At 42.1% G+C, this 14511-nt stretch overlaps 1 protein-coding gene across 2 annotated transcripts in view; it reads left to right on the top strand.

The window, feature by feature from the left end:
* The window catches only part of nup205 (nucleoporin 205), a 109456-nt gene that overhangs the window by 80003 nt on the left and 14942 nt on the right, over positions 1-14511 (top strand). For both annotated transcript variants that reach the window (XM_060840017.1, XM_060840016.1), the window contains exons 28-32: positions 1869-2060; positions 4135-4384; positions 6940-7038; positions 9582-9730; positions 13484-13675. In XM_060840017.1, the coding sequence (XP_060696000.1) occupies positions 1869-2060; positions 4135-4384; positions 6940-7038; positions 9582-9730; positions 13484-13675 (882 nt within the window). The remainder of the gene's footprint in view (positions 1-1868; positions 2061-4134; positions 4385-6939; positions 7039-9581; positions 9731-13483; positions 13676-14511) is intronic.

The raw sequence follows: 14511 nt of genomic DNA, 5'->3' as shown, positions 1-14511 counted from the left end.
GCTAATATGCTAGGGCATTTGAAATCAAGAAAGAAGTAGTGTTGAAGTGAAGAAGTGCTTGAAGAGCATTAAGGTGGTTAAGTCCCTGGGGTCTGATGTTATCTACCCCAGGCTATTAAGAGGCAAGAGAGGAGATTTCTGGGGCCTTAACCAAATGCTTTGTGTCCTTGTTAGCCCCTGGGGAGGTCCTGGAAGACCGGCAAGTATCAAATGTTGTTCCTCTTTTCAAGAAGGGAAATAGAGAATCTAGAAAATTATAGACCAGTGAGTCACTCATTTGTGGAGAGAATCCTTAAGGATAGGATTTATGTGCATTTGGAAAAGCATGGCCTAATTAGTGGCTTTGTACAGCACACGTTGTCTTACTAACTTGGCTGAATTTTTCGTGGAGATGGAAAAGGTGATCGATGAGAGTGGAGCAGTGAATGTTGTCAGCATGGATTTTAAAAAGGCTTTCAACGCGGTCCCTCATGGTAGTTTCATCCAGAAAATTAAGATGCATGGAATCATAGTGACTAGATTCGCATGGATTCAGAATTGGCTTGTCCATAGAAGGCAGAGGCTGGTGGTGGAAGGGTGTTTTTTTGGCTGGAGGTCCATCACGAGTGCGGCACGGCGGCTCAGTGGTTAGCACTGCTGCCTCACAGCACCAGGGGACCTGGGTTTGATTCCTGCCTTGGGCAACTATCTTTGTGGAGTTTGCACATTTTCTCCATGGCTGCGTGGGTTTCCTCTGGGTGCTCCAGTTTCCGCCCACATTCCAAAGCTGTGCCGGTTAGGTGAATTGGCCGTGCTAAATTTCCCATAGTGTTATGTGCTTTAGGTTGGGGTAAATATAGGGTAGGGAAATGGGTCTGAGTGGTTTACTCTTCAGAGGGTCGGTGTAAAATTATTGGGCCAAAGGGCCTGTTTCCACACTGTTGGGAATCTCCACTAATCTAGTGGCATTTCACAGGCATCAGTCCTGGGGTCTCTGCTGTTGTGATATATATAAATGACTTGGATGAAAATGTAGATGGTGGGGAGGGGGAGTGGGGGGTGGTTGGTAAGCTTGCAGATGAGACAAAGATCAGTGAAGTTGTGGATCATGTAGAAGGTTGTCAAAGGATACAGTGGGATATAGATCAGTTGCAGATATGGGCGGAAAAATGGCAGATGGGGTTTATTCTGGGCGACTGTGAGGTGTTGCACATTGGGAAATCAAATGTTAAAGGAATGTGTACAGTTAATAGCAGAACCCTTAACAGCATTGATGTACAAAGGGAACTTGGGGTCCTGGTCCATGGCTCCCTGAAAGTGGCCAAACAAGTAGATAAAATAGTGAAGAAGCTTGCCTTTATTGGTTTGGACATTGAGTACAAGAGTCAGGAAGTGATGTTGCAGCTTTATAAAACTTTGGTTAGGCAGCACTTAAAGTATTGTGTTCAATTCTGGTCATAAAGTCTTCATGTTATGAGGAATGTTCCAGGGATGGTTCAGTCTCCCTTCTGTCTCAGAGCTGACAGCAGAGATGAATGATTCCTCCTATTACACATTAGTTTTTGGAAAGTGAGGGAGAGTTGTCTTGAGAACAGCATGAAAGGGCATCTTAATCTGCTCCAGATTTACTTAAGGGAATGAACTTTTAATTTGCAAGGATTGCAAGACAGGTGGACATCATGGTAGAGGATTTCTATTACCCAAACCTCACCTATCTCACTACACATACTGACATACCTGCTGTGAATTTCCTGTTTCCATTTGTTTCAGCATTCCCAATGTTTGTTTACACCCCAGCCTGTTCATATTTCAAAGAGAGAAGCAATTTATAATGTTTGCAGCTCATTTTGTAATGTGCCTTTTTCTAACATTGCCACTATGTTATTCAGGAGATAAGCACAATCTTGCAGCATGTGGTGGAGAGAAACAAGCTGCGGGAGTGTCTCAATGCCAAGCGGCACATGTTGGAGTCCTGGCGCCACCTGGTTGAGATCATTCTTGCAGCGTGTCCACTGGACCTGATTCAGGAAGAGGACAGACAGCTGGTCATTCGAGACCTTCTGCATGAGCTTCATGACAAGGTGAGACAAAAATCATTGCAGCAAGTCTCCATCATTCCACTGCTTAGTGATTGTAACCACTGGAATTGCAGCAGCTTAGGTGTACCAAGCAATTGGAAAAATGGTGAGTTAAGTACAGTCGGTTCTGCGATGGGGTTGGCACGGTGACTCAGAGGTTAGCATTGCTGCCTCACAGCACCAGGTCCCAGATTCGATTCCAGCCTCAGGCAACTGTCTGTGTGGAGTTTGCATATTCTCCCCGTGTCTGCGTGGGTTTCCTCCCACAGTCCAAAGATGTGCAGGTCAGGTGAATTGGCCATGCTTAGTTGCCTATCGTGTTAGGTCAGAGGGAAATGGGACTGGGTGGGTTACTCTTCGGAGGATTTGTGTGGACTTGCTGGGCTGAAGGGCCTGTTCCCACACTGTAGGGAATCTAATCATCATAATCCATGTTTCTCCAATGCGAATTGGCTTTAATGCGATTGAAGAATTTAGACCATTACTTGTAGAACATGAACTTTCCTTACCTGTACGGTTATAACATGATTCCGGATCCATTAATTTAAGTGGCGTGGCTATTGCCCATTTTTATCGCATAAGGACTGAACTATTACACCCATATCAGAACCGATTGTGTCTGTAATCCATATATCATCAGGCAAAAGTATTTGAAACAAATTCCTGATTGCTGCAAGAATTATTTCACTTTTACTTCCTAGCAGTCTTAAAAAAAAAATACTATGACTAGGCCATAGCTGGGGTACTGTGTCCGCGTCTGGTCACCACACTTCATAAAGGATGTTGAGGGCCCTTGAGAGAGAGTACAGAGGAAATTTATCAGACTGGTTCCACAGTTGGGAGTTCTTAAGCAATAAATTTGGGTTGTCAAGCTCTGGTTTTCCTTGCAGCAAAGGAAATTGAGGGGAAATTTGTTAGAGGTATAAATGATGTGACAAGTCTACAAAGCTAGTCATGGGAAGAACTGGGCTCATTAGCCAATAACATCATGGCTAGGGAATGCAAACATTAAAGTTTTGGGTCAGCCATTAGATGTGATGTGAAGAAGATAAATTTTAGAATGAGTGGTAATGATAGGTTAAGTAGTGAGTACCTATCAGTGCACTGCACCAGAGGTGATAAGTGATTTCAAAGGTTGGGCATTTGGTCTATGGGGATAATAGGCAAAGGAATAAAACCAGCTTAATTGTTCTATGAGAGCTGACGCTGACTCAGGCTGAATGACCTTCCGTGTTGTAAATGACCCCATTATGACATATGTTTTCAATGGGCTATCGTCTATTGATTGTTTTTTTTTCCCTCTCTCTACAACACTTTAGTACATTAGCCTCTTGTATGATCAGCGAAGAGACAAGAATGTGGCTGTTTGGTCTCTGTTTTATTCTGGCCATAAGCAGATAAGGCTCAGCTCTTGGAATATCAGATTTCTAGTTTGCGTCAACCTAATCTTGAACGAGGGGAGATTCTCACTTCAATGTCAAGAATTGTACTCTGTAGTTCCAGCCTCCCAGATGGTTTTGGAATATCTCCTGCTCCATGAGCAGAGTCCATTTGTGGAGTATACAGCATGTTGCCAGATTATTTCAGTTTATCTGTATAGAAGTTACCAAGTGATCACTCAGCATTCTTTGTGGATTTAGAATATATCAAAAGAAAGAAGTGACACTTCTACCTGTTCCTTGAAACTGGAACCTGCTGCAGCAAATCAAAAAGAGCAGAAGAGGAGATGGGAGACTTCAGAAAAAATGAGGTCACACTGATAAAGAAATGAATTGACCTATGAAATATTTGAGTTGAAAACAAGGTTGCTAAATGGTAGAAACTACATTTCTTGGCAACAAAAAGGAATTGAGAGAAATTTTAAAAAGACATATGCAAATAGTGTGTGAATAGCTGAAGGGAGAAAGTTGCTTGGGTGTCTGACAAAAAGGATTGTAAACCAAGGAGACAGGATAAAACAAATTGAGATGTAATAAGAGATTGCAGAGAGATGCTCGGGAGCACATATTAGAGAAGTTAAAGTATTAGTCCTGTGTCGTCTGACAGCTTTGTTCACCTCTGCCTCTCTTCCCCTTAGATCCTCACAGAGGAGGCTGCCCAGGAGCTCATGCCTGTAGTGGCCGGGGCAGTATTCACTCTCACTGCTCACCTCAGCCAGTCGGTCCGCAGTGAGCAGAAACAGGCACTCAGCAACCACTCCCATCACGTCACCTTCCTTGATGGCAGCACCACATCAGCGGCTGAGGTAACGGCTGGCTTTGCCTCAATTGGAGACTCTTCTCTTCACATCATCCTCAGGAAACTCTTGGATTTCATTCTTCGAACTGGTGGGTCCCAGTGAAAGTGGTACCATTGTTTAGTATAAACTGTAGGACATGGAGCAGTAAGCTGAATTGTGTACAATATTTTTGGTTTGTCTTTGCATTTCCATCAGTTAACTCCCACACCAGTGGTGATGTTAAACTGATTAGCTATCGATGCAAAACTTGTTTCCTATTGTGGGGGAGTCCAGGACAAAGGGGCACACCCCTAAAGTTAGATTTGGATCATTCAGAAGTAATGTCAAAAGCCACTTGTCAACTAAATGGTCAGTGAATGGAAATTTAGAACTCTCTCCTAAAGAAGTGATTGAGGCTGGTGGTCGAGGGTTGTTGAATTAGAATTTGCTATGAAGTAAAGAATATGGAATCAATGGAGATAGACTTCATATACCGAATGGCCATGATCTAATTGATGGGTGAGACAAGCTCAAGGTTTGTCAGACCTTCTCTTAGTTCTCTGTTTTTTATGAAAGACTTTACAAAGAGATGTTGCAGGATTGAGATCGAGCGTCAGTGCCCTGACTTTTGTTCTTTTCGCATCTCTTTAGCACAGGAGGTTATAAGATCATTACAGTACAGAAAGAGCCCGTGCCTGTGTGTACTTTTATGTAGTGAGCTAATTTAAACTCCTAATAATTGAACACTTTCTGTTGAGTATTTAGTCTGCATTCATGGCTTTGCCAACTTTGGATACAAAGTTTTTAAAAATTATTTCATGGGATGCGGACAGTGCCAGGAAAATCTGTCAGACCATTTCAGAGACAAGTTAAGAGTCAATTGTATTGTGGGTCTGGAGTCACATTTATCACAGGCTGGGTGAAGGCAGCCGTTTCCTTCTCTAAAGGACATTAGTGAGCCAGATGGATTTTTATATCAATAATGTTTGTCATTGGTATCGTTTCTTAGGAGAACTTTATAATTCCAGATTTAATGATTGAATTTAACTTTTCTGTGACTAAATTTGAATTTGTACCTGACTTCATACCACTATGCTAAAGACTCCCAAAATCATGGGAAGTTTAATTTGTGTGCATGTGAGGATGCAGACCGTTGGCCATGAAGGCTGTGCTTTGTATTCCATTGACTTTGCACTGCTTTTAATGTCCACTGTCAGGATCCACATTGGCTGGTTGTGGGTACAATTGTAACAGGCTATTATGCATACGTTGTTTATTGTTACTGAAGATACTGAATATTGTTCTCCAACAGTAGATTCAATGTAAAGGTGGTTAGGTCGGTTGGATCTCTTGGCTAGATGGCTTGTTTGTAATGCAGAGTGATGCTAACAATGTGAGTTCACTTACTGCATTGGGTGAAATTACCATGAAGGATTCTTCTCAGCCTGTCTGCCACCTGAGGCATTATGACTCCGGTTAAGTTACCACAAGTCATTTGCCTCTTCCCTCTCCCCTCTCCAGTATGGTAACTTGGTGTTTGAATGCATATACATGTTATGTCTTTAACAAGCTAGACCACTAGAGGGACTTGTAGGATTCTCTCATGTCACTGCTCCCACATTTGTAAAGTCACCCATTCTTTGCTTTGCTCAGTAAAGTTTGGAGCAATGTGTCAACATCTGGCTTTGTCCTTAGTTTGCATGCACTAAATTGTTTTAATATAGTTTCTCTTACATGATGTCTTATTGAAGTATTAGATATAATCCATTGCCTGCTCCATCAAGGTTTCTACTTCAGGTGAAGCTTGATGTACGCTAATTACTACTAGCTTGCTCTCGTATGTCTTTAATCTTTTCTGCCTCATGAACGCATCAAGTCTCGCTTAATTGCCTTCTATGATGTATGTAGCAATTAGCCTATTTGCAGAATGTTCGACACTTTCACCTCTCTGAAGAAATTCCCATCAGGTTCCTTCTTTGGCTTGTTATTGACTATTTTATATTAGTGCCCAGTTACCTTAGGGCAGCATAAAATATATTGATGGCTGAGTTAGAAGGAGTTTTGATCAGAGAGGATTATTGGAGACAGACAGGAAACAAGTTGAGGCCACAAACAGATCAGCTGTAATGAAAAGAAAAAAGAAGTCCGAGTTCACGGTTTTGCTCAGGAACTTATGGGGAGATGTGGGTACAATGATAATTTTGATGCATCACTAATTCAATCTAATATTCTGGAGGCATTGATTGAAATTCCACCATTGCACAAAGTGAAATTTGTATTTAATAAAAATCTGGGATAAAAAGCTGGCCTAATGGCTGCCATGTAACCATTGTCAATTCTTGTAAAACCTACTTGCTTCACTAATGCCCTGAGAGGAGGAATTCTGTCATGCTCATCTATGGCCTGCATCTGACTCCAGACCTACAGCAACGTGGTTGGCTGTTAACTGCCTTCTGGGTTATTAGCCATGTCCAAAGAATGAATAAGAATAATGTCATTTTGGACATTAGCTCCAGCATCTGCAGTGTTTTATATTAGGCATGACCTTATTAAGTGGCCGAGTGGTCACAATGGGCTTAATAGCCTACTCCTACTCCTATTCCTGTATCTTATGATAATGTGACTGATGGAGAAAAGAGCTAACACTTGCATTGTTGCTGCTAGGTGGGGGTTTCCAGCGTGTAAGAGCACATCTGTATGGAGCGCTTTTATACTATCTACAAATGAGTCAGAAACCAGATGAACCAGACACATTGGAAACAGGTATGTAATTATATAATGATTTGAATATAAGTTTATATTAGCACTTTTGATCATTTTCCTCCTTTCTGTTAATTTGTTTGAGGGAGTTAATGAATGGTGCCTTTTGTGTTTCGCCTTATGTTCCATCAGTGACTTTCAGATCATTTACAGTACAAGCCATGTAGAATAAAGCACTCTGTCCAGTCCCAGAACAAACTATAAATATTTTACCAGTCCTAGCTGGATATAATCCTGTAATCCAAAAGTGAAAGGATAGCGTATCATCAACTCACCATAGTCTTATTCTTCTGAAGCGTACTAAACATGATTTTTTTCTTGTTTTCTTTCAATTGCTTGAATTCAGATGACAAACCATATCCACATGACTACTTTCTTGACAAAATTACCACTGGTGGGCAAACCTAATCTGCTTGACTATGGAGGGGTATTATCAGCAAACCTCAATCTTGCTTGAACAGATTTTCCAACAAAGGTCAAGAAACACTTATGAAGAATAGGAGCTCTGGTTGACAGTTCTCTCCTACACAGTCACAGAAGTACCTCAATCAATTACAGTCATAGATGTACAGCACAGAAACAGACCCTTCAATCCAACACATCCATGCTGACCAGATATCCCAAATTCATCTCGTCCCATTTGCCAGCACTTGGCCCACATCCCTCTAAACCCTCCCTATTCATGTACCCATCCAGATGCCTTTTCAATGCTGTAATTGTACTAGCCTCCACCACTCCCTCTGGCAGCTCATTCTATACAGACACCACCCTCTATGTGAAAAAAGTTGCCCCTTAGGTCCCTTTTAAATCTTTCTCATCTCACCATAAACCTATGCCCTCTTGTTCTGGACTCACCCATTCCAGGGAAAAGATCTTGTCTATTTATCCTATCCATGCCCCTCATGATTTTATAAACCTCCATATGGTCATTCCTCAGCCTCTGATGCTCCAGGGAAAACAGCCCCAGCCTATTCAGCCTCTCTCTCTAGCTCAAACCCTCCAATCCTGGCAACATCCTTGTAAATCTTTTCTGAACTCTTCCAAGTTTCACATCGTTCCTATAGGAGGGAGACCAGAACTGCACGCAATATTCCAAAAGTGGCTCTGTACAGCTGCAACAAGACCTCCCAACTCCTATTATACTCAGTGCTCTGACCAAAAATGACAAGCATACCAAATGCTGCCTTCACTATCCTGTGACTCCTCCACTTTCAAGGAACCGGAACCTGCACTCCAAGATCTCTTTGTTCAGTAATACTCTCCAGGGCTTTCCTTTTTAGTGTATATGTCCTGCCCTGATTGGTCTTTCCAAAATAAATAGTCTCCATGTTTCTCTGATTAAAATCACATAAATCGACAGATTCAGGATGGAATCTGATAATAATCAGATGTATGGGGACAGTTACCTGTTCAAGATTTATATATTTTACACAAAATGTAATCTTTATACTTCAATCCTGTGTCTTCTAACATCCCACTTCAGTTTTAGTTGTCGTCTTTGGGGCTGTACAAATGTTTCCTCTTCTCTGTGACCTGTCAGCTCCACTGCACTACAAGGCCTGTATTTTAACAGCTTCCTAACGGCCAACTTGAAGATCGTGGGACCTGTGAAATATACAGCTTTGTTGTCGAATGTCTTTTGTTTTCCTGTCTTCATGACACTTTACCAGCAGTGAGGAAAGTGGTGGATGGCCCTCATCGAAAAGACAATTAAGGGCCCCTTCCTGCCATAGTACCAGTGAAACATTGCAGAAGTTACCTAATGAACTCTGATGGCCTCCCTGTTGACTTATAGTTGGTTGGGAGGAAGAGAAGCAGACACTTCTATTCAGACACTTTGGCCTGTGCAGGGACCCATAGTGGGCCAGCCCTGCAGCAGCCCACTCTATGCATGCCAGGTTCTGACTACCTTGGCATCCTGAAACCCCACATATTTGTTTTGGAGAGTTGTCTACTCCAATGGCTATGTATTCAAGGATATAGCCCCAGCAGTGGCCACAACTCCAAGTAACTCTGTTATTTGTCAGGAGTTCCAGTGGTAACTGTTTATTCGCCAGACCGTCAGAAAATATGGTCTGGTGTTCCACAACTGGCCAGGATTGTTACTGGCTCTCAGGATCATCATTATGGTCCCTGTCATACCAAGATAATTCCAGTCCAAGTTGTGTTGGCATAGCTTTGAGGAATTATTGTCCTCTACAGTGAGGAGACTGTAGAGATCCAGATTTCATTTGTGGTCAGATTCCACGATGAATCATCATGAGTTGACAAGTTTTGAATCACTCAATCAGACTTCGGGAGGACACATCAGGTACCTATGGCAAAAGTAAATGATGGAGAACATTCAAATGCTGTAATGCTGCAGTAGTTCATTCTGCACAAGTGCACAGGCCTTTTTAAAAACACTATCTTGTTGACCCATCAACTCTAGGATTTATCACAAAACTGCTCCAAGTTAGAGGGTTAAATTTTAATCGGACTCGTTTGTAAAGAGTTTGTCCGTTTAATATATGTTTTTCTTTTTGTTTTTATTTGGGATGGTACAGGGCAGACAACCATGTGGGAGAGACTAACCGCTCCAGAGGATGAGTACACTAAACTTCAAAAAGACAATATGAATATCATAGAAAGTTATGGGGCATCACTGATGGAGGTTGTTTGTCGAGATGCTTGTGATGGCCATGAAATCGGGCGAGTAAGTATGAACATCTGCACTCATACAATACTCAGAGTTACAATATAATTATTCCAGTATTAGATTCTTGCACATTACACTGACATTTCATTTATTTACAGTATGCACGTGAGTTAACTTGTGTTGCATTAAAAAGCAAATGTTTTAGAATTGAAAATAATTTCATTTTCAGCATTCCTTTAGACTTCCATCTCAAAAATATCTTGATCTCTGAAAGCTGGGATGGAGACTTCCAATAGGTTTAGTGGTTCTTTATGTCTTGTAGTATTTAGGGGAGGAGGTAATGTGATGGTATTGTCAGAAGGAAAGTAATTCAAAATCTTAGGCTAGTGTTCTGGAGCTATGGGTTCAATTCCCACAGTGGCATATGGCAGAATTTGAATTCAGTAAAATCATGTAACTCCAGAGCAATGTGGTTAACTCTTAACTTCAAAGCCTAAAGAAAAGTGGACTGCTTGGCATCAACTGAGACATAGGAAACAATGATAGCAAACCCAGTCCTTTCAAACCTGCACAGTCCTCCTTTCTAACTACTGTGGGGCTTGTTCCAACATTGGGAGAGCTGTCTCAAAGGTAAAAACAATGACCGCAGATGCTGGAAACCAGTTTCTGGATTAGAGTGGTGCTGGAAAAGCACAGCAAGAACAGCCTTGCGTAATCATACTCACTGATTCATACCTTTTACAGAACCTACCAGGTAACACCGTCAGTATCCATATTGTATCCCACCAGCAAGACAGACACATCAGCCATGGAAGCATAGCGGTAGACTTAGGGATGGACTCTGGATCAATGAAGTCTCATGGTATCAGGTCAAACGTGGGCAAGGAAATCTCTTGCCAGTTATTGCCTACTGCTGTTCCTCTGATGAATCCTCAGTGCTCCATGTTGAACATTGCTTTGTGGAAGCACTGAGGCTGCAAGGATGCAGAATATATTCTGGATGAGGGACTTCAATGCCTGTCACCAAGAGATTTTCGGGAGTACTACCAGAGACTAACCTGGTCGAATTCTAAAGAGCATAGCTGCTAGACTGAGTCTGCAGCAAGTGGTGAAGGAACCAACAAGTTAGAAATCTGCTTAACTTTTATCCTTGCTCGTCTATCTGTCACATGCATCTGTCAATGACAGTATTAGATGAGTGACCACTGCACAGTCCTTGTGGAGATGAAGTTTAGTCTTCATGTTCAGGATGCCTTTATCATGCTGTGCAGTATTGTTGTTGACCAGGACAGACTTCAAACAGACTTCAAGCAGATGTAACAACTGAAAACTGCATGCATGAGATGCTGTGGGTCATCAGCAGCAGCAGAATTATTTTCAACCATTATTTGTCACCTCATGGCTTGGCATATTCCCATTACCATTTTGCCAAGGGATCAACCCTAGTTCAATGGAGAGTGAAGAAGTGCGTGCCAGGAGCTGCACAAGGCATGCCTAAAATGAGTATCAACCTGATGAAGTGACAACACAAGACCACTTGTGTGAAAACAATGGAAGCAATATTCATTCGGAGTAACCAATCCATAACCAAACTATCTGGGCTCCTCTCTGCAGTCTGCTATATCCAGTTGTGAATGGTGGTGCATAGTTAAACAACTCATATTGGGAGGTGGCTGCCCAATATCCCCATCCTTAACAATGGGGAAGCCCAGCATGTCAAGGCAAAAGATAAGGCTGGAGTATTTGCATCCATCTTCATCCAGAAGTCCTGGTCCTCTAGTGTTGCCAGTCTTGAACTAATATCACTCCATGACATATCAAGAAACAGCTGAAGGCACTGGATATTGCAATGGTCTTGATAATATTCCAGCAATAGCACAAAAGACATGTGCTTTTAAAAGTAGATGTACCCTGAACCATGCGCTGTGATCTACCTAACTCTGGAAGGTTGTCCAGGTCTGTCCTGTTCCAAGAAAACAGGACAAATTCACCCTGACCAATAATGTCTTACCAATCTACTGTCTTGATCGACAGCAAAGTGATAGCAGGCAATGACATGTTCTATGAAATAGTACTTGCAAAGGAATAACTACTCCTCGTTGGTAAGGAGTAATCTCTACACATTAGTGCTCAGTTTGGGTTCTGCAAGGACTATGCAGCTCCTGATCTTAATACAACCTTGCTCCAAATAATGGACTAAAGAGCTCAATTCCAGCAGTTTAGTTAAAGTAGTACAAACAAAGGTAGTTGTTGTTGGAGCTGAATCACTTCAGTCTCAGGACATCACTGCAAGAGTTCCTCAGCTTAATATTCTTGGCCAACCGTCTTTGGTAGCTTCAGGAATGACCTTCCCTCACCCAGAAGTGGGGATGCTTGCTTACAATTGCTCAATGTTTTGTTCTGTTTGTAACTTTACATATACTGAAGCAAGACTTAGATAACATTCAGGCTTAGGCTGATGTGTGGCATGAATGTTCTTTGCTACTTCAGTACTAGACAATGAGCATCTCCAACAAGAAAGAATCTAACCATCACCCCTTCCTATTCCACAGACTGGACCAGCCATATAAATACCTTGAATACAAGAATAGGTCAAAGCTACTCTCCCCAGAACCTGTCAGCCATCTGCAAGCCTTGTCATGGATACCTTTCACTTGTCCGGAATGGTGCAGCACCAATAACACCTAGGAAACTTGACACCTTCCAGGACAAAGGAGCCCATTTGATTGGGAACCACCTTCAACATTGGTTCTCTTCATCACCGCTGTACTGAGTCATCATTGTGCTACATTTATGAAAAGTACTGCAGTACTTCACTGAGGATCCTCCACAAAACCTTTCAAACAGCCACCTATATCACTTTTCAGGACTAGGGCAGCAAATACCTGGGACACCAGCATCTGAAAGTTCTCCTCCAAGCCACGTGGTGTTCTCTGTTGGAACTAAATTGTGGATCCTTCACTGTTGCTGGGTCAAAATCCTAGAGTACCCTTCCTTGGTGCATTGTGGGTATACATAGACCTTAAGGTTTGCTGCAGCTCACCACCTCCACCTTGTCTGGGATAACTGGAGATCAGCAATCTATATGAGCCTAGATAGTCACTCAACAAATGCAAATAATTCCCGTTCTCGGCCCCATTAACAAATCTTGTCCAGGGTGGCAGAAAGGACATTGCTGTTCCTTGAAGCACCTTGTCATTAGGAAGGGAAAGACAACCTGGGTTCCAGATTGCTGCTTCATGTTTCCTACCATAATGTGTGGATGGTGATTGTTGGACTTTGCTCTGATGCCTGTGACATCCTCCTTGATTCTTGGGCCATGAAGAAGAAATGATTTCTCAGGTTATGGTTCCAGACAGCTGCTGGTACACACAGTCTATGTCACCTTCCTTGATCTGGGTGAAAATGGACAAAAGGAATCTCTGACAGGTTTACGAGGTGAATGACAGAAATAAGCCCTGTAATCCTTACAAGTTGCCCTCCACAACTGTGATGCCATGTCCAACATATTGTATACTCTTAAAGCCACCTAAAACCATGTGATCTCCTGAGAGATGAAAAACTAGATGCACTAATTCCAAAAAAAGGCTGAAACTTGCTCTCTGATCCTCTCTGCTGTTTTACTTAATGAAGCCCAGTCCAAGTGATCAAAGTTATGAAGCACCTTCTTTCCATCTGAGGTGAACCTGTGTCAACTATCCTGAGGGGGGTTGAACTGAAGTGACACTTAGACCTGTGTCTCTAATCCATGAAATTATTTCACCACTGCCCGACAGGACTCTTTGATAAATTGTTTTTTTTCTGTTTCAGATGCTGGCGCTGGCCGTGCTGGATCGGATTGTGGCTATTGACAAACACCAACAGTGGCTGTACTACCTTTCCAACAGCGGCTACCTCAAAACTCTAACAGATAGTTTGGTCCAGGATGACCCCGTCCTTCAGAGCATGCTCAGTCCCAAACCACCGTTACTGAAAGCCTTATACCTTTATGAATCCAAAATGGCAAGTTTTGTGTGTGTGTGTGTGTGTGTGGCCTCTCTTCTGCTCCATTGGCTCCCTAATGGGATTGAATTGTCTTCAGATAATAGCTGTCAACAGTGAGAATAGGACACATTACAATTTCAGGTTCCAGACCCTGATCCAAGCATTACAGTAAGGCATTCGTTAGTACAGGTATATATAGAACATAGTACAGCACAGGAAATGGTCCCTTTCGCCCACCATGTCTGTGCTGACCATGATAACATTCTAAACTAACCCCGTCTGTCTGCATATGGTCCATATACTCTGCCTGATCATGTTTGTCCTTGAGTGGACCTAGTTACCCTCTTGCTCCTAATATGCATATAAAATGTCTTGGGATTCTCCTTTAATCCTACTTGCCATGGACATTTCATGGCCTGTTTTATTCCTCCTAATTCCTTTTATAAGTGATTTCCTGCTTTCTTTATTTTCCTCAAGAGGTATGTCTGACTTCATTTCCTAAACCTTACATATGCTTCGTTTTACTTTTTGATTAAACTTTCAATGTATTTTCCAGGGTTCCTGAATTATGTTGGTCCTGAACTCTGATCAACTGATCTTTAAAAGGCTCCCGTATGTCAGATGTGAATTTACTGTCAATCAGCCTTTCCCCAATTTAATACTTTGACTCATGGACCAGTCTTATCCTTATCCATAACTATATTAAATGTCATGGAATTGTGATTACTATTCCCAAAATGCTCCCCCACTGTAACTTCAATCACTTGGCCAGGCTCATTTCCAACGCAAGGTTGGGAAATGCTAGTACTGCTGCTTCCCTAGTTGGATTATCTACATATTGTTTCAAGAAACCT

This window comes from Hemiscyllium ocellatum, chromosome 19, assembly GCF_020745735.1.
Source record: "Hemiscyllium ocellatum isolate sHemOce1 chromosome 19, sHemOce1.pat.X.cur, whole genome shotgun sequence".
NCBI classification, from domain to species: Eukaryota; Metazoa; Chordata; class Chondrichthyes; order Orectolobiformes; family Hemiscylliidae; genus Hemiscyllium; species Hemiscyllium ocellatum.
The sequence above is the reverse complement of the archived record's forward strand: the minus strand, read 5'-3'. Positions and strand labels throughout refer to the sequence as shown.